The sequence below is a fragment of the Protopterus annectens genome, chromosome 3.part0, assembly GCF_019279795.1.
Source record: "Protopterus annectens isolate FY-2018-M chromosome 3.part0, PAN1.0, whole genome shotgun sequence".
NCBI lineage: Eukaryota > Metazoa > Chordata > Ceratodontiformes > Protopteridae > Protopterus > Protopterus annectens.
In genome coordinates this window covers 476039622-476060812 of record NC_056731.1, presented here as the reverse complement: position 1 = coordinate 476060812, position 21191 = coordinate 476039622, and the positions used below count along the sequence as shown (strand labels likewise).

The 21191-nt window shown below is 36.2% G+C and overlaps 1 protein-coding gene across 2 annotated transcripts in view; it reads left to right on the top strand.

Moving 5' to 3' along the window:
* Window positions 1-20513, top strand: part of HIVEP1 (HIVEP zinc finger 1) — a 1195522-nt gene extending 1175009 nt beyond the window's left edge. For both annotated transcript variants that reach the window (XM_044064901.1, XM_044064900.1), the window contains exon 5: window positions 19900-20513. In XM_044064901.1, the coding sequence (XP_043920836.1) occupies window positions 19900-20432 (533 nt within the window). In that variant the 3' untranslated portion in view covers window positions 20433-20513. The remainder of the gene's footprint in view (window positions 1-19899) is intronic.
* Window positions 20514-21191: the final 678 nt, after the last annotated feature.

Here is a 21191-nt window from a genome sequence, read left to right as displayed (position 1 = left end):
ATAAAATCAATTCCCAATGTTTATGTAAAATACTTGATATATTTTGACAATCATTAGTAAGTGTAGTAATAAATGCATTATTGTGTTTAGGTTTATTTAAGCCTCTTATATTAGATCTCTCATTTATAGGGGTATTTTGTGTCTCCACAGTATTTAGTTCAAATCGGGTCCCTCCATCCACTTAATTAAAATTAGTGTCCTGAGAATTATTCTCATTGGGCTCCATATATTGTCTTAAAAGGGGGTTATAAAACCCAGATGTTCTCTTCATAATAACTTCAGAGGTTACAGAACCAACTAGGGCTTTCGGGTAATCTCTATATAAGAACATCTGCCCTGTATATTTACACTCTTCAATAAACTCAGTAGTCAACGTCACCATCCTGGCAGCCCATACCACTTGTTCCTTTACTCCTGCCTTTTTAACATAAGGATGGTTACTTGAATAATGAAGAAATTTATTGGAATAAGTCTTCTTCCTAAAAATAGAAGACTTTAAGTAATCTCCTACCAAATCTCTAGTTAGAAGTACATATAAATAAGCAACACTTGTATCCCCTATATTTTATGAAAATGTTAAAAAATCGGTCAAATTATTCAAATAATCAATAAATTCTGATATACAGTCCCTATTTCCACTCCATGCAAATAATAAATCATCAAGAAATTGAGTATATAACTTAATGTAGGTCAAAGAAGGGGAATTAAGTAAATACTTAACCTCCCACATTGCCATAACAATATTTGCATAGAAGGGGCCCACAGGGGACCCCATAGCTATGGATTTGTTTAAAAAAATGACCATCATAATAAATAAAATTATTTTCTAAGAGTAGCTGTAATAAATGAGACAAAGCATTAATCTTATATTGTCCTACAACTAATACATCGGTAAAAAATTCAGTAAACCATTCAAGACCCATTTCATGTGGGATGCAGGTATATAAGTCATTAACATCCATGTAACAAACACTGTTTCAGAGACACAGGCACCAAACTGCTTGCGTTTAAAAAGTCCCATGAGTCCTGACAACGGTACTCTAAAGAGGATATTTTACTCTTTTGTTGGCAGTCAATATATTTAGCTATAAAATACATTTTGGATTGCCCCCCATCCACAATTGGTCACAAAGGTAGGTCTTCCAGGTCCTTGTGGATTTTGGGGACTCCAAAAATAGTAGCAACCTTAGGTGAATCTGTATACATAAAGTCATACTCCTCAACTGTAATTTGCCCCTGGGTTAACATATCTTTCAAACAATAATCAATCCTATATGAAATGTCCACTTCGTTAATAGATAATAGATGCTTCAGTGTAGGACTCATCATATAATAAAGTATTCACTGGTTATAGTCAACTTGATTCATTAGTATAAGGCCGCCACCCTTATCTGGATGCATTGGTCTTATATCACCTCTTCTTTTTAGTCCATTCATTAAAGCCATCTGTTCTTTTTGTTAAATTAATGTCATAGTAATCACCAGATGTTAACAAATGTCTAATATCCACTTCACATATATTGTCAAATATTTTCAAAGTCTGGTGCAATTCGGGGTTAAATACACTTGGCAAATGTAGTCATTACCCCCCATAGGCAGAACCCCATCAAATAATATGGCCAAGTTTAATTTCCTTGTATACAATTTTAGTTCAGTAATAACATTGGTAATAACCGCCCTCTAAATGGAACAAAAGTTAACTCTCTACTAAATAAAGCTGTATGTGCAGTAGACAAGTCAAGGCTACTATAGTTAAAAATATTAAAATCACCAGTACTGTTCTTTATTAGCTGATAATTAGAAGCTTGAGCTGCTTCACTTACCAGTTCTGGGGTTGTTGGCCCCTGGTATAAAATCCTGTCCTTTTGTTCTTCATCAGGTGAGTAAAATTGGTGTAATTTGAGGGATTCTCCCTCTTGTTTCGTATTCTCTCCGAGTGACGTAGATTGCCATATTCCAAAAGGTGCTGGTGGGAATTCTCATGAGTAATGGTTCTATTTTCACAATTATTAAGATTCCCTGCTTGGCCCAGCTTCTTCAAGTTGAGAATGCTGTTGTGCTCCCAGTGGTTTTGGATACGTCTTTACGTTTGCATAGTTAAGGTGGTCCCTTTCAAGTTTCCGATTCTTCCTTTCATTTACAACTTTACTCACATCATCAGTTTGCGAAAAAATATTGAAGTATTGATTTTTTACACCATTAAAAGACAAAAGACAAATCCTGCTTAATATTATTCTTCAGCACTTTACTTTGTTGATTTAAAGATTCCATATAGGTAATATTGTGTTGGATCAGTACCTCAAGAAGTTTGTGTCTGTGCCGATCAAATAACTGCGATAGTTCACAATGAAGTGGGCTATTTTCTATAAGCCCATTTGGATACTTCCAATAGCGCAAGCCCTTAGGTACATGTCTCCTTTTCATACAGTCATTGAAATAAGTATTTTCATGTACTAGCTTGTGATATTGTAATACCAAGTCATGAAATGATATAGTATGTACATTATAAGAACTCTCCACAAATGGTCTTTCAGGCTGGTTAAGCCATTGTTCCAAATCCATACTGTTCTGTGTACTCAATATTTGTCTTTGGTCACCTGAGGATAGCCCTCGTTGGTTTACATGGCCTTGCCCTGGGGGTATACTGTCCAAAAAAGACATCACTTTGAGACAACCCCTGTTGAATTAAATTCCCATTGTCTCCTTAGGAAGTACGAAGCAACTGTTGGATAAGTGAGGTCAAATTCTAAACAGATTGTTGTAATACCTCGAATTCATTCCATAGAATAAATGAATGGTCGTCATGTATACTCCCAGCTGCCATACTACACACAAAACACCACAACACCAAATTAATAAAATAATAAACCGCAAAGTACACAGAACAAAATAAACGAAGTGCAAATAGTTTAATGGTAACCGCTTTCGGTCGGGATTGGTTTTAATTATATGATTATTGCATATAAAAGGTGTAGTGAATTTGTGTAAATTTGCCTGACGAAGGTTGGGAATCCCGACCGAAAGTGCTCACCATTAAACTATGTGCACTTCATTTATTTTGTTCTATGTACTTTGCAGTATAAAGTCCATAAATACTCTACTTAATTTTAACTGTCTGGTGGTGTTTTTATGTGGGGTTGGACAAGATGTAATAGGATAACAGTAGTTGATGTCATACTAGATGCAGTAGGATGACAGTAGTTGATGAGCATATTTTATTGCAAATTAGTAGTGAAAGCACTCTGCACTAGGCCAAATATTGGCTATTTCAAACATATGCACACATCTGTGTGTATGTTTCAGTGCATCAAATACCTTTTCTTTATGATAAGGACAATACTGTTTGATGTTTAAGGGAGGCTAGCTGTGGCAGAGTCTGAAAAGGTGTGGCTAGGTAAAACTCAGATGTGTTGGAATCAAGTGAAAACTGCATTGCTCCTTTGTAAATTTGGCTTTGCTTCTCAAAACTTAACATCAGATATCTACACTGTTTGCTGTAGTGTACTGTTTAATTATTGTTTCCCATGACTGTGAAACGTTTTAGTCACTGACGTAAAAATGGAACTTCCCTACCCAACTTACTTACTAAGAAACAGTCAACACATTAATATTACATTAGTCAAACAGCTCTTTACAAGTAAAATAGGAGAAAAATGTTTTTCCAGACTAGGACCTGCCTTCTGGAATTAAATTATTATCCAATCTAAAGACTTTAAGAAGTCTCTAAAAAGCATCTTATGGAGGAAGCCTGCTGAAAATGCCACAGGAGCAAGGGCTAACTACCTAGCCATTTGCCATATTAATTTGTCCGGCTATAAATGCTGTGTATAAATTGTAATACTTTAGTAATGTCTCCGTTGCAATGCTTATTTCTAATGTGCTATCCTCATTTTACTTAATGTTATCTGTCCTTTGGGTTGTGTGCTGTTTATTACATGCTGATTTATTGTACACATGCTGTGTTTAGTTTGTTCTTCATGGAGCCCTGATCGTGGCTAAAAATGGTTCACAGACAAGCCCACCCACCTGGTCAACAAATAATAAATAAGTCATCTATTTTCTAACAGCTTTTCATGAAAAGGTTTGTTGTGTTAAGTCCAACGGTATAAAATAAATATCAGTTAGGTTTTTTTTTCCATTTCTGTGCATCCTCATAGTCCTTAACATGTCATTTCATGCTTCTCATTATATCAACATGCTTCCAGTGGTACTCTGTACAGACAGCATGGTGATTTTGTAGGTCTGGTCCCTCTTGCCAAAAATCACACCACTTTAGCAGATTGTACTAACCATTTCAGTGTCCCTCATGTCAAATAATTAGTATGAAATCTAATGAAAACCAAAGTAATTTTCTTTAGGAACCACCGAATACAGTGTTCATTTCCTTAACTGGTCATCCTTGACCACAAGCAACAACCAATAGAAACCACCTATTTCTTTAAATACCTTGGTCTTTGTCTTAATCCAGCCCTAAATATACAGCTTCACATTGAGAAAACTTGAGCAGAAATCTAACAGATGCTCTTCTGGGCATGGAAAACATCACATGTCCTCTTCCCAGCAGAGAGGCCACCTGGAAAGGAATCTTATTTATAGAATATGGCCACTAATAATTTCTCTTTTAAATAATGATTACAAACATTTTATGTCCATACTTGACAGAATGATGGCCCCAATTTCAGAAATGATTCATAATGATCAAACTGGTTTAATGTACAAAAGACATACTCATGACAATATTAACAGAATTCTAACTTGAAGAAGCTCTGGTAGTCAGTTTAGATATAGAAAAATCTTTTGATTCCATCAATTGGGATTATCTTTTTGAAGTACTAAAAGCATTATCATTTCCATCATCTTTCATCTTTATGATAAGAGCCATCTACAAAGATAATTTATCCTGTGTCAAACTGGGTCAGTTCACGTCAAAATATATACACACATGTAAAGGCACTAAAGAAGGATGTCCTCAGTCTCCTATATTATTTGTCCTTGCCATAGAAGCTTTAGCATCATTAATAAGAAATAATCCAAAAAATTAAAGGTATCAACATTTATAATCAATATAACTCTTAAATAGCCATATTTGCAGATGACATTTACCAAACTTTATCTGGGTTAGACGCAGAGTTACTTGAAAGAGATGAAATAATAAATAATTTTCAAACATTTCAGGTCTCCATTTTAATAAACATAAATCTAAACATGTCATTCTCAATAATAAAGGAAGAACTCAATCGGAAAATCAAAGCATTATTGGAGAACAGGCTAGCTCTCTAAATTATTTAGGTATAGATTTGAGTAATACAATGGAAAAGATGAAAGAAATGAACTAGAAAAGTCTTTAGTAAACATTCACATAAGCAAATGAAATATGTTCTTTTCCTTTGAAGGCAGATTACAGTTGTTAAAAATGACCCTTTTACCTAAGATTCTGTACATCATTTTGGTGCTTGACACCTATCCTGGAAACAATTTTATTATATTCATAAATAAAATTTTAGTAAACTTTTATGGTATCCTAGTAAAAAAACAGGATTGTTTATATACGTCATATTAGGTCATAGGATTGTGGTGGCATACATTTCCTGATATTGACACCTACATCAAAGCATTGTTACTTAAGAATGTCTTAAATTGGGTTGATCCAAACTGTAGTTCTAATTGGAAAGCCCTTCATTTAGCTATAATACTAAAAGAAAACCCATAAACATCAAAAGTTTTCTTCAGTAAACTTTCCAACAAATTTTAGTATTTTATTTGCCATACCATTCAGTATAATGCAACAAAACCAACAAATTTAAATCTCTTAAATAACATTTTTAACAGTTTTAGGAAAATAGTAAATTCCAATGCAGATATTAAAACCTGTCTTGACCTATTGGTTCCTTTCAAAATCACAAAAAACTTTTTCAGATAAGCTACATTTTCACTTTTTTAATAGGAGAGCAAAAATTTTATATGCTGGTAACATTGTATTAAAGATCTAAAAACATTACATGCTTAACGATCAAGGAACATAACTTGTCATCACAAGATTGGTTACTGCTACAAAGTGTAATTTCTTACTCTCAAGATCCATGAAGAATTATTAAAAATTCATCATATTTGAATCGGCCTCCTCTAGTTTTTGTATCTGAAATGCTATACAATAACTCCAAATTTTATAACCTAATATCCAAATTATATAGTATTTTAATAAATTATAAGACTACCTTAAGTACTAAACAATGGAATATAATGACCAGAGGCCTTTCCTCCAGTTATTCTCATGCAGAGAAAGTTAAATTACTATCTTCTGTAAAATCCAATTCCTGGGATCAATACTGGAGTGTATTTACATGGGGGGTTTTACACAGAGCTTTCATAACCCCTAACAAAATTGCCAAATTAAAAAAAAATCTGATAATGTTATTTGTTGGCAATGTCTAATGTCTTGCAAAGCTGATTGGTTCCATATCTTTTATAACTGTCCTAATTTATTACATTTCTGTAAAATCATTGACACATTTTTCAGCTTTATTTACAGATAATTTTTCTTTAATCAAAACAATAATCTTTTTTAATGTCAATGAAGGTTATACTATGAATAAATCCATCTCTTACCTCTTATGGACAATTCTAGCACTAGCTAGAAAATGCATCACAGGGAAATGAAACACCACTACCTCTCCAAGTTTTGAAGATTTCCTGTCTCTATTAAAATAATTGATAATTAAAGAAACCAGAACCAAAGAATTTAGAACATATCCAAAGAGTTTCATTAATAACCCTCGGATAAAGGTTTCATCTTTTATTGAGATTTACTGAATGGACTGTGACAAAGGGAGATACTGCCAGCACAGCTGTCTGGAATTTTGTAAATAATTATATGTCATTTGTGAATATCAACATGATTCATATAAGATGTTTGTGTTACAACTGTATTAGAACTATATGTCACGTGTATATCAAACTTGTTTGTACAGACGTGTGTTGAAAAGGGTATTTCCAAAAAGCTTATGTTTAAAATGGATCCACAGTGTGCCTTGTTTGGAAAAGAACAGAAATGTACATGCACTGTTGTAACTGTTTAAATGTATATATTTTAACAGTGGAAACTGGGATAGAGGAAGTTAACCTCAGTCTAGTAATTTTCAGAAAAATAGCTGAAATTAAATTAGTTTATGGCAGCTAGAGATAGAATGTCTGTACTAGGGAGCTTTCTGTATTGTCTTTAATGTGAACCAATTACTAGTTTTGAAAACACGAAGGAAGGTAATTGTTTTATGACTTCCAGCATCTGCCAAAGATCTGAGGTCTGTATATTTTTACAGGTAGATACTAAATACTGCTAGCTTCCAGCAGTGTGGGGGGGGGGGTTCACCTGGGATAGAGTCCGATAAGAAATTATGTAATTCTGCAAGTTATCCCAGAAGCAATATTTGAAATATTAATTTAAAAGATATTGGAGTGAGGCAAGCATCGTGTATTCTGTCTTGGACCTGGCAATAACAGGAACTATTCACCACACATCGGCCTTGCTCTTTAGTAAGTTAACTAGGGTATAGTAATTCTCTTAGATTCAGTCAAGAATATAGCAAAGCTTAGTTTAGATAGTTTTCTTTCTTTATTTGAGACTGTCCTGCAATGTTGTTTTAAATATTTCCTATGGTTTTGAACTCTGGTGTCACTGTGAATATATACTGAGTATTTCTTGTTCTTTTATTTATTATTAAATATAGTTCTTTCACTGTGGCTGATCTGTGTGAGACATATGAGAGTACTTACATATTTATTTGGTGCCACTGTGGCCCACTCCTAAAAGCCTTGCTGTTGGTCAAGCTACCATTTGTATTAATATTAACATTGCACAGTAAGATTGAGCACCCTTTGTTAAGGGCCTTAAAGTAGCTGATAAGAGTTGGCTGGTGGCAGTGATAACTACCTTACAGTCTGGGCAAAAGGGGGCATAGCTTGTAAATCTGTACCAGCCTTTCCCATGTGTGTGTGTGTGTGTGTGTGTGTGTGTGTGTGTGTGTGTGTGTGTATGTGTTTGTTGGTGTGTGTAAATCAAACCTCAAAGAGTGTGTGTGTTCACTACTTGGGCAGGGACATGAAGCACTGGTTGGACAGAGAGGGTGTTGGAGGTCTTGGCTTGGCCACTCAGCTGAGATTTCAACTCTTTAGCTGTGCCACTGGGGAGTCTTATTGGGGATCTGGAGAAAGCGTGCGAAACCAGCCCTGGACTGGCTGTGGTTTGTGTGTGCTCTTAAGGGAAATTACACTTGGTGCAGAAAGCTGCATCTGGAAATACTGTGTGTGTACTTGTCATCCTCCCAGTGAACGTCCCCCACTGTTGCCAGTGCTGAGGATTGAGGCTCCTTAATTACTGATTGGCAGTGGTGGGGAATCACATGGACTTTAATACTGTTTGATATATTATATGATTCTTTCATAAATATATTTCACTAGCTTGTAATATTTATGATGTATTTTCAGGCTTTAGTAAATAATGTAAATAATTGATGTGTTTTCTCATTCTTGTACAAAATTGTGTTTCTTGTTTTATATATTGTTGACATATTACAAAGTATTTCTTTTCTCAATAAAAATTTGAGTAAAAAAAATCTTCCTGCCTGGAATTCTCTTTTTCTGAGATTGTTTGTAGAGTGATCTAGTGTTTTTAGTGGAAAAAGACTGAATTTTCTCAGTCCCTTAGAAAATACTATGATTTGTTGCAGATGGAATTTCCAGAGCCTTCACCCATCACTCAGTGCTGTCACCATTGAAGGATGTTTGTTCAGACTGCCGTTTCCCTGGCAGCCAACCTACTGTCCACAAGAAAGCAGATAGAATGTACAAAGTTACCCAGTCTTTCAAGTTTGTATACACTAATCCCGGACTTGACCCAGCAACTATAGTTTTAGTTAATCCAGCTACTGCTAATAATTTTAATTCTAATCATTCGCCTTCACATCAGGATGGTAAAGCTGTTGATAAATTTGGGAAAAATGTGTATGCTTCTGCAGCTTTGATTTTTAGAATTTAAAACTGTTAGGCTCATACGTGGAGGTTTATCCTGACAAATTATGAAAGTAAGAGGAATGTGTTGGCTGCATTGTCGTCCTGAAAGGAAAATCTACTTTGTGCATTTTTTTATATTTCTCAGGTTACTACTCATTGTTTGAAGTGTGTTCTTGACTCTTTAGATATTACATTCTGGGTTGTTGGATCTGGTACTGTTTTGATGAGGTTTGGCTGCATTCTCAGATCTTCCAGAAGCTTCTTCTTTGGATAGATGTTTTGTTTTTTGATCCCTCTTCTTCAGAGGTGATAAAAAAAATGTGATGAGAGAGGTAAAGTCACTCAGGGAATCTCTCACATTTTTCACTTATTATTACATTATACATTATTCACTAAATTCAAAGGGATTTTTTTGCTCCCTTGCCCAGTTTGGCAAGAAACAAAATAAACATGATTTTATTGCATCACAGTCCAGAGTTACTTGCAGAAAGCCATTATTTGAACACTCTGTATACATATATTGTTTAAATAATTATGATTTTTTGCTTCTGTTATAATGACAATGCAATAAAAATAAAATCTGGGTATGGCCTGCATTCCACCACTTTGAGTAGAAGTGTTATGCTTAAACGTAACGGATATTATTCAACTTTCAACACATTCTAATAGTCATGTGGGCCTATGGTAGAGACTATTAGTATATAGTCATATTTTTGAAAACAGTACAGGATTGGATGAATATTTTCATTTATTTATAAAATTTTATGTTTTTAGGTAATAAAGCAGCTGCACATTAAATTTGTGAGTGGCAAATCATAGTTCCTAGTAATGCATTCCCTTTTGTTCTGTAATGACATTTCATATTTTCGAAAATGTGATTTTGTTTGATGCAAAGGAATATGGATTTTGTTCTTATTCGGTAGAAGTAAAATGTATGTATAATTTTGTATGTTACATATTCTGTCCAGTAAGAAAAAAGTAAAATCTGCATGTTTGAAAGATGTTTGCAGTAGGGATGCTGTGAAACTACAATAAAAATCTGAAATCCAAAACATGGGCTGTGTCTTCATCATGTTTTTTAACATTAGCTTCGTTCACATACATACTTTCATAGGAGTGTACTTGGCTAATGGCCCTGGAGCCTTTACAAGCCTAGCCCATAGGATTACCCTGGCATTGTGCCACCCAACCTTAGTTCCCAGTGTCTCTGTCAAGTAAAGCCACTGGAGTGATCCCTGGGGTGAATTTCCTATTTCCCATCCACTCATCAAGATTTCTCTTGAAGAGGGCCAGTGAGGCGCTCTGCTTGACATGTATGGGAAGTCTATTCCATAGCATGGGCAGTCTCTGGGTTATGAACATGTCCCTCAGCATGTTCTGTTGATTGTGGTAATGAGGTTGATGTCACTGGAACGTGCAGTGCGGAGGGATTAGGATTTCTTTAGATGTAGCATTTGTAACAGAGCTGGGTCAGACTTGGCTTTGGAAGTCAAGCAGAGATCGCCTCTAAGTAGGCGATATGAGACAGAGAATAGTTGGGAGTTTTTTGAGTCTGTCCATGTAGGACAAATGTTTAAGGCCTAGGATCCTCTTTGTGAGGTACTTTTGCAGCCTCTCCAGTTGTTGCAGGTGTCTAGTGAGGTACATGCCAAATGGGGCACTGTACTCAATGACTGGCCTAATGAGGGAAGAGTAGAGGGAGACAATGACCTCATTCTTCCTGGATGCAAAACCCTTAGTAATGAGATGTGCCACATAGAAGGACTGTCTGACCACAGTGGCAATGTGATGGTCAAAGGAGAGGTTGCTGTCAACCTGTGTTCTCAGATCTCTTATAACGCCTTCTGTGTTCAGTGGACTACCATCGATGTGGTAATTTATGGGAACCGTGTTTTCCCCAAAGGGGATACCAACACATTTTTTGGCATTGAGCTTAAGGCCATGGTCCTGACACCAGTTGTTGGTCTCAGTGAGACCTTTTCTGTAGGATGTCAGCATCACTTGGGCAGTTAATGATAGCTCTCAACTTGCAATAGTCTGCGAACTTTGTCAGCCAGAGTCCCTTCGTGTTGGCCTGGACTTCAGAGAAGTAGATACCAAACAGGAGAGGACCCAAGACTGAACCCTGTGGTTCTCCACTCGTGACTGGTCATCAGTCTGACTTGGAGTCAGCTACTTTCACATTGTTGGTTTTACCTGTGAGCCAGTTTGCAACACACCTAGTGATTTAGGGGTTGATGCCTAGCTTAGATTAGCTTTGCCCCTTCTTAGAGGTTACAGCAGTTATGGTGGTAAAGATTAGAAAAATATAATGGTTGCATTGCCCTTGGAGGGAAAAAAAAGAAACATCCTCCAACAGGTCATATCGGTGATCAGTGAACTGCCGTTTACTTTCATGCATAACATGCTCCCAAATAAGATAGCCACATAGCCACATTCTGTACACATCTCATGTTTCATTAAGAAGAAAGTGAAAGGCATGACGACCAGAGTAATGTAGTTCAGCTTATTTTTTTTTTTTAAACAAGAAACATCTTTATTAAATTATCATGTATGACATAGGCAATCATACATTTATATAAATGAAAACAAAGCATATTGACATAATTTTAGTTCTAACCATTATACATCACAGACCATATTGACATAACTCAGTTGCAAACATTATACATCACTTATAATCTATCTAGTTAGTATCAAACATTGCATAGCTCATTTGGATTCTTCCTTCTTTAAAATCTCATTCCTCCTCTGCGTGTATTGTTCCCACAATTCAATGTAATTCTCTCCTACCCTTTTCTAAAGAAACAAATTTCAGTTATTTATCTCTGTTACTATATTCACTATTTCTAGTACAGTTGGTTTAGACTTTGATTTCCATTTTCTAGTAATTGCTTTTTTAGCAGTCACCATAACTAGACTCAGCAAGGCCTTACTATGTCTAAGCAATTCCGGTTCTGTATCACAGCTCAAGAAAATAATTTCCTTAGTTACACCAATTAGCTCACCCAGTATTTCTGTCAGAGTAGTCTGCCAGTAATCTTTAAAAGTCTGCCATCTCATTACACTCCCAGAAAGTATGTTCCCAATTACCTCTTACTTCCCTATCACACTGCCAAAATTTGCTGTCTACCTGAGGAAAAAACTGTTTGGAGTCTACTTGGGGTATAAAAATACTCATGTAAAAACTTCTGAGCAATGATCCTAAATCTTCTATACGTTTTGCATATTTGGGAGAAATACATACATGTGTGTGCGTGTGTGTGTGTGTGTATATATATATATATATATATATATATATATATATATATATATATACACACACACACACACACACACACACACACACACACACACACACACACACACACACACACACACACCTCCATTGTTTCTTTGTGAATTGCTCATCCAGTCTCTCTTCCCAGTCCTTTTTAACCTCCTTTGATTGATTGTTATAGTTATCATGAAATATTTTGTATGCTCTACTAATTATTCATTTTTAACAGCAGCTTCTGTTCTAGATTCTACAAAAAACTCTACCAGTGTTGGCCTTTTGCTTAGGATGCCCTTATTTCTTTCTCTTTGCCTATACTCTGATAGCAATCCTTGCTAGGGAAGGCAATCTCTAGCCTGCAATCCAAATAAATTCTTGGCTTTTTCCCATTCTATAACTTTTCTGTCTTGAATTATTTGCTCCCAATAACTTGGTTCTTTTGCCACTTTACTCCAATAAATTTCAGCCCCCTCTTGTCTAGTGTCTGTATCCCTAATTGCAGTCATCCCTATCAGCAGAATCTCCTTTTGCTAATCCCTTGTTGTCTTAGTTCTTAGAATACTTTCTGCTATTTTATGAATATTATATTCTGTATGGTTATTGTTATTCTCCTTAAGGGTCTGCATCCAAAATCCCAATCTCTCCTTGTTTCTTGAGCTCCCCCCGTTTTATCATCATCCCTTTCTGCTTTGAATTATTATGATTGTTCTATGTATAGGAGCCTTAACTGTGTAGCTCTAAAATACCCCTTCAGATCAGGTAATCCCAAACTGCTTTGTTCTATTGGAAGAATCATCTTATCTCACTTGACTCTTGTTGTCTTCTCCTCCCAGGTAAAAATCCTTCAGCTCTTAATTGCTATCCACAACTTCCCCTCTGGGTGATAAAAATATGCTTGGCCTGTGTCTAAAACTAAAAACATTTTAACTGCTTGTATCTTGCTATCCATATAACAGAGGTTCCAGTTTCTCAGTTTTCTATTATCTTTTGTTTGGTCTCTTCCCACACATGCTTCGTGCTTAGCTGCCACACCAGTATCCTTTTTAATCAATTCCCATAAATACTTCTTTTTATCATATCCCCATAAATATGGATATTGCTGAACCAATTTGTGTATGGGTGCATAATTTACAGCTATTACTTTTGCTTTAACTTCATTAATTTTGTATCCCTAAAAGATTTGAAACTGCCTCAAAATGTTCCACAACACAGAAATGTCATTTTCTGGTTTTATTAGGTATAAAATAATATCTTATGCAAATAGAGTCAGCTTTTTTTGACTCCCATACCAATTATGTCCTTGAATTTCTGAGTCCCTTATTTTATTTGCCAGTGGTTCTAAATATAATGCAAATAACAAAGAGGAAAGAGGACACCCTTGTCCTTTTCCTCTGCTCAAACATAAATTATCAGAGAGGAACCCATCCACTTTAATTGTCGCTTCTAATCCCTCATATATCCTCCTAATCAGCCTTATAATTTTATCAGGAGAATGCAAATGCTCCTGTTGCCCTGCTCATAAACTCCCAGCTTACTTTATCAAATGCTTCCTCTGCATCAAGACCCACTAACAACAGTGGTATTTTCTTACATTCTGCTTCCCACTGGATCATCAGTATTCTGTTAATTTTGTCAAATGTTTGCCTCCCCTCCACAAAAGCACATTGGTCTATATCTATCAATTTTGGCATCACCTTTTCCATTCTTTTAGCCATTATAGACATGAGCACTTTATAGTCATGGTTTAGGATTAAAATGGGCCTAATGAAGCTAGATATTATGGATCTTTACCCTCTTTAGGTATTACAGCCACCACCACGTTCTTCCAGGATGTTGGTGCTTCCCCTGCTCTTAAAATACAGTTAAACAAAACCTTTCAGATCTTTATCAGTTTTTTCACTCCTAGCTTACAAACGTCCACAAGAATACCGTCTATTCCTGGGGACTTTCCTGTGGATTCATTATATAACACCATTTTTATCTCATCTCCTCCTGTCCTAACTGTTATTGATTGACCCTCATCTACCTAGTTCAGCCTGTTGTTGTCAGAGACACTACCATGCTGACAAGCCATAACAGTGATAATGCAAATGCCAGTTTGTTTTAACACACAGCTTTGTTCCTCACCTCTTTCTGAAAAGGTTAGTAATCTTGTGTGTACACCACTGACATTTGCTTGTGAGGGCAGTGAAGGAAATATTGACCACACAATAATGTATGAGTGTGAAGAAGAGAGAGAAATATTGACCACAGTAAGTATTTCAGCTTGCTGCTGTTGAGCTCATATACACAGTTTCCCTGGCAAGCCTTATTAGTGACTGTTTTATATGGGCCATGTAACTGTCCTCTGCTTTAACACACATTCTGTGCCTCCTAAAACATTGCCACTTTCTGTGTACATTTCTGAGAGTTAAACAGTCTTTAGCACAAGTAATGGTAAAGTGACCCATTTAAAATCATGTGCATTGCTAATTATGGTCAAAAATGCTTAGTTATTAGTTGGGAACATGCAAACTTATTACTAGCCCAAATGAAATTGGCTTACAATAAATAGAAATATTAAAGGTGGGTGGGCAGTCACAGACATTTCCTTAGCCTGAAATCATGCAGTTGCTTTTGCAAACAATTATCTGAAAAGAAGATACAAGCCTTACTAACAAGCAATTTAACGGGGACTGCAAGCTTAGTTACCAAATAACAGTAAAATATATGGCAGAGGTAACTTGTATTTGCTACTTTACATAGATTAGTACTCTGATAGCTGCACTTGTGGGTCATTTTAAGCCTAGCTAGTTACCCCATGTGAGACTAACCTTGCACGTTATGTGTATAAGGTAAACACTTTAACAGTTATGCCAACCTCCTATGCCTTGTACAAGTTGAAAAGGAAGGTAAAATGTTGTAGTCAGGGATGTATAATGTTGATTGGGGGGCGGGGGGGTCAGTAATAAATATGCAATGCCTTGTTGTTTATTGTAAAAAAAAAACAAAAAAAAACTGTAGCCTGAATTTACCTAAAAGAGAAATGTGTTAAGAAAAGTGCAATTAAGATGCTAATTAGTAAAGTAAAGAGTGAAAGACGCAGTTAGAAACAGGATACTCAGGTACAGTGAAAGAAAAAAGAAAATCATAGATTTCATAGATATAAGTAATTTGACACCACTTTATAATCTAGAAATTATGTGACAGAAGAAAGCCTTGTGATCAACCAACAACATAAACACAATGCTTAGTGCAAGGTGAGACTACTGCAGGGGACTATTTTCCAGGCAGTCATTCTCCCTATGCATTCATTATGTACTCCTTCTAGGGGTCAGGGATTTTTTTTTCTATTGGCCTGAAGTCTGGCTTAAGCCCCCTCAGTAGGGTGCTACAGTATTTCAAGACAGATATCTTTTATTTAAAATTAGTTGCCATCCTGTAGAACTGTCTGACCACTGCATCTCAGTAGGCTGCAGAATTATGATGTACAGCTATGGGACATTTATTACAATGCCATATCCCCTCCCCTGGCAGCTGTCATATGTACCCCTGTCATCGTGGGGGTCTGCAGTATTCCTCACGTATGTGTACTTCCAAATGCAGAGGCTTCTGTCATTAGCTTGGCAAAGCCTAACACATGCCCTCAGTTTCGCTACTGTTTGGAGAGGAAATGTTGGAGATGTGAAGAGAAGGAGGCAGGAAATCTGCATATGCTTTGGATATGTCAGACACTTAAACATTTAGGGAATAATTGTATGGAGGAATGAAAAAGTGTGTATGAGATCCCAAAGTGCTGGAAGTTTATACTCTTTAAGTTAGGTAGAGAAGAGGATGGGTGGATAGAGAAGAAGAATGTGTAGTAACCATATCCGGGAGGATGTGTAAGGAGTTCTTACAGCTAAAGGCTAGAAGAGTTAAATAAGTTGGAGGAATGAGATGGTGAAAGTCAATAATTGGAGAATATGTTGGAATGTACTGGCAGGCCAAGAAGATAAGAAAAGTAGGTAAAAAGTGAGGAAGGAATGGGAGAACTTACTGGACAGGTATACTAAACGATAATTATAAACTGTTTTTTGTCAGTTTATATGGAGCAGTTTGTGTCGTCATTTTTTTGTCTCATGGTTCTTTAGAGAATATACACCAGAGGGGTTATATTTGAAAATGGGTGGTAGTCTCTCCCAAAAAAGGTGGAGTTTGGGGGGAGCACAAAAGTGTGAATTAATATTATGGTGCTGAAATTTAGAGGTTGCATTATGTATATAAAATGAAAACTGTTATTTTAAACTCTTATATAAGGTGAAATGTTTGTATGCATTATTGTTTTACAACAAGGGTTGAAAACATAAAAAGAAAAATGCTTTGGTGTTTCTGAATAATGTTGATCTGGTATGCTTTGAAATGTTCAGTACAAAAAGAATATAAAAAAATCTCACTGCTGCCTGACATGCACATTTACTTCTTTTTGAGACTAACATTCAATGATTAGATCACCTCCCTCTCACCAGGACAGGACAGCTAGCATTTGGCCACAACTTATTCCAACTCTCTTTGTTGGCTCCACCAACATCCAAGTCAGTACTCACACCTGGGTCAGAGTCAGCACTTTATCCATCTGTTCCATGGAGTTGACTTTATTTCTTCTGTTTTAATAAGAAATAAATTCACCACCAACTCTGAAAAATTCAATTAATCACTCAGTGAGCTTGGTTTTATCTGTAACTGGTGACTTGCTGGAGTTCTTCTTTATGCTTTTTTATGAGCTGCTTTAGCTCTGTTTGCTGAAATTGTCATTACTGTCTAGGTATTTTCTTGTTGCTTATTGCAGGCCGTACAATAGCTCAAAGCCATTTGCTTTATTCTTCTCTAACATGTAAGTTGTTTGCCTGTTGAGGGAGTTGTTGAATTTCCATTTGAATTGCTTACAGCATGAGTTTGATAAGAGCTTTATGCTATGATGAGGTCAAAAGATTTGTAGCATCTCCCTCATACAACATATCTCTGTTTGGACCTCAGACACCTCCATTGACTTGCCAACTTGCATCTCCCATTCCTGTGTTATCCATAATCTAATAAACAAATCAAATGACTGCCCATCTCTAGCCAACCTCGTACAACCCATCTAAAAGCTTGCACTATTATGACAAAGACCTTCTATATGTATCAAAGCCTATTAACTCTGCAGGCTCTACCTTCTACTTCCTATCAAGTGTCAACAACCTGGAACTCCATCTCCTTAACAATAAGACAGGACTGCTTTCTAAAGTCATTCGTACTATAACTAAAGTCTCACTTACTCAACTTCTAGCTCTGCAAATGTGCTGCACCAGATTAGCACATCACTCTTATTTAAGAAAAGCAAAAAAGAGGTGAATACTACAGAACTAGAAACCTCCAAAAACTTTTACTTAAATAAAATTGAGTGCCTTCGTCTTTTAGTAACACGGACTTCATCATCTTTATTCTGATGATGTCCGTGTTACTAAAGGACAAGCGCACTCAATTTTGTTTGGGAGATGCTACAAATCTTTTGACCTCATCATAGCATAAAGCTCTTATCAAACTCATGCTGTAAGCAATTCAAATGGAAATTCAACAACTCCCTCAACAGGCAAACAACTTACATGTTAGAGAAGAATAAAATGTTGGCATGTTTTAGCTCTGTAGTATTCACCTCTTTCTTGGTTTTATTAGTTTCTGTAGTACTTTATCACTCCTATTCAACCTTATCACTCATCCTCGTACTTATACTGTACCTTGTTTTGTTCCAGTCTTTTGTTATACCTTTACTCTTAACTGCCCTTGTCTTCTATTTCTGAACTCTCTCACTACCATAGCTCTTACAAGACATATTGCTTTCTGTTGAAAATAGTAACATTATGGCTGTCTGTATACTTTATCAGATTTGAAATGCAGTTTGCTTGCTTTTGAAAAATGCTGTAAAGACTATTACATATTATTGTCTTTCAAATGCTAGTTTCACTCCGTTACTGTTGTTTGTATGTTGGAGCCTTTCCCCCAGGCCTCTGCTTAAAATGGGCCCTGTGCCCAGTCAGGCTTCCCAGTTAACAAAAGCAATAAAAGCAATAATAATAAATAATAATTAACCTGGTTTTACACAGTCAGCTTGCATGGGGAGCAATGGTGCAGCTGTTTTTTTCCCATGATAGTTGTTGATTTCACAGGAGAAAGGACAACTGAGCCAGTCAGCATTACAACAAGGAAACCTACCACATCCTACCACAGGCTTTATGTTTTAAGATGGCTAAAACATAGAAAGTACATACATTACAGTATGAGTTGCAACAGACAAAAAAAGTAGAATGAAAAGTTAACATTTCTCTGCTGAGTGGTTTTATTTCTGATCCTTCCATCCACTTCATTGTCCTGCCGTAATGTAATATCACTTTTGCTTTTGATAGATAGCTGCTGGATACCAGGTTTCTGCATGGATTTAGCCAGGCATACAATAAGTCAGACATGCTGTTCAGTGGGTAACCTTTTATCCAGCCAAATATCCCTGTTTCAAGTACATTAGATCAGTTGAAGTGTGCAGGTGAGCCAGCAAGCAAAATAACAGTCTGCAAAATGATGTGATTGTTGCATTGCCATATGGATTCATATCATTTAAATGAAGCCTTCCTTTTGAAAACTTAAAATGTAGGGAAAATGTATGAAAAGCCCTGACAAGTGAAAATTACAAAATGCAAAAAAGCATTTCAGTCATCAAATATGCAAAAAAGGCTAACTGCCTATTGCACAAGTAATTCTAAAATCAAATCTCTAAAGAGACCAAATGTCAAAATGGACATTTTTGCAGGGGACTTTGTCCTGTTGCACTGTTATTGTCACATAGCCATTAGAAAGCCAGTGTTGCTTCACACTAACAAAGTTCTATTTCATTATAAATGTCAGTGCATTTTGTTTTACAAGCTCTGCAGTAAAGTCTGCGTTCAACTTATTTGCATCATTCATACTGCATTCCATCAAATAATCACTGCGCTAACTATATAATCCTTACTGTAATACACTACACAGCTAAAGGTTTTTAATGCTTTAATTGTAATATGTATGCCACTTCTTTAATTCTGTCTTAAAGGTATACACCACGGAAATTAAGTCTTCTTTCGGCTTTTCTTGGTTAGGGTTCGCCACAGCAGAACTCCGGTCCACTAATGACTGGCAGTGAATTTTTATGGTGTCAAGTTGCCAGCCCAGCCTTCAAAGAAGACATGCTCTCACACACACACACGCACCTACCTGCATATCTTTAAAGTCACTCGACTGCGGGGAGGACATGCAGACTCCACACAGAAGACGCTCCAGCCGAGAATCAAACTGGAGAACCTCTTGCTGTGAGACGACAATGCTAACCACTGTGCACCATGGAAATGAAGTAGCAGCAGAAAAGTTTAGTATACAAATGTGGAATTTCTGGCTACCCTCCATGGTGTTTTTTAGAGGCTCTAGGACTGCAGCAACATTGTGGGGATTACCAGAAGGAAATAAAAAAAGTAAATTTACATGGTCACTTATTGGTATAAAATTTTAAAAGCAGCTTTTTTGATTGTGTACTTAACAAATTAAACACAAAACAAAAAACATTGTCCTTATCACTTTCTTGTATGCTTTTGTAGGCAGAGACTTGAGGCTTGGCTTTGATCAGCAAGGATCATATTTGGAAGCTTCTGATGGGTCTGATGAAGATGACAAGGACGATGAAGACAGTCAGAATGAATGTGCCCTGTCCAAAACCCCTTCAGTGTCATCCAGTTTTCAGTGCTGCTCATCTCCAAGTGCTCATACAGATGCTAGAATTGGCAGTACTGTGGAAGAACAGTTAAAACGCTCAAATGACAGTAGACAAAGTCAGGAAAGTATATTGGATGTTCAGTCTAAAGTATTGCACAAGATATCTAGTTCTTCAACAAACTGTTTGACATTCAAGTCTTTAATATCAGCCAGATCCCTGGATAACAGAGAAGGTGAAGGTAATGTACAAATACAACAGCAGACTGCAGTCTCAACAGAATTTAATGAGCTACACCAGCCTCTCCCTAGAGCACCCTGTTATCAGATGTTGGTTGACCATCCAGAATTGGAAGACAGCTCAAATGTCTGTGAAACACAAACACATTTAGGCAAGTCAGAGGTAAGTATCATATTGTGAACATTATTTATCTGTGCTTCTCAGTGGGAGGTCAGTTAAATAAATGCCTGAAATGAAGAAGAGTTTGACTGCTTTGGTAGTTTGGAGAGGGAATTTTATTTGAGATACTGTTGAAAAAGATTGAAGAGAAATTGCCCTAATATTGGCACCAAAATATGCTCATTGCAAACTAAAATAATTTCTTTCATGATTTGAGCTGAAATATTTACAAAATTATTTTGTGTGCTTTCTGAGGATAGTTTTTCCAGTGCCCATTACTTACTCTGTATACTGTGTGGTCATGATAATAGATTCAGTGTTTCAAGCTTAACTGTCTATGATAGGTGTTCATTTCTGCTCCTACAGACTTAAAAAATAAGCCTGACATACTTTAATAACTTTTGTTGGGATACGTATTTTAAAATTTGAATAGAAGTATCTAAACTTGTCTTGGTTTTTAATGCTGTCCGAGCCTCATAAGAAACTATTGCACTGTTTTGTTTGGAATTTGTCACATAAAAAAAATTCTGCTTCTGCTTTGTATTCCTAGTTTATAATTAAATACAGGAGTCACAGAACACAAAAAACCTATCATGGACTTCTTACCCATCATTACTGGGCTTTCTTCTTCCTTTTCTTGTCATGTTTCGTTTCCTTTTTGCCAGCATTTTTGTTGTACCATTTTGAATCCATTTTTTTTGTTTTTATCTGCATCTTTTAATTATTACTCTTATTTTTGTTATATCTTTCCCTATTAATTTCTCCAAACCTTGTAAAATA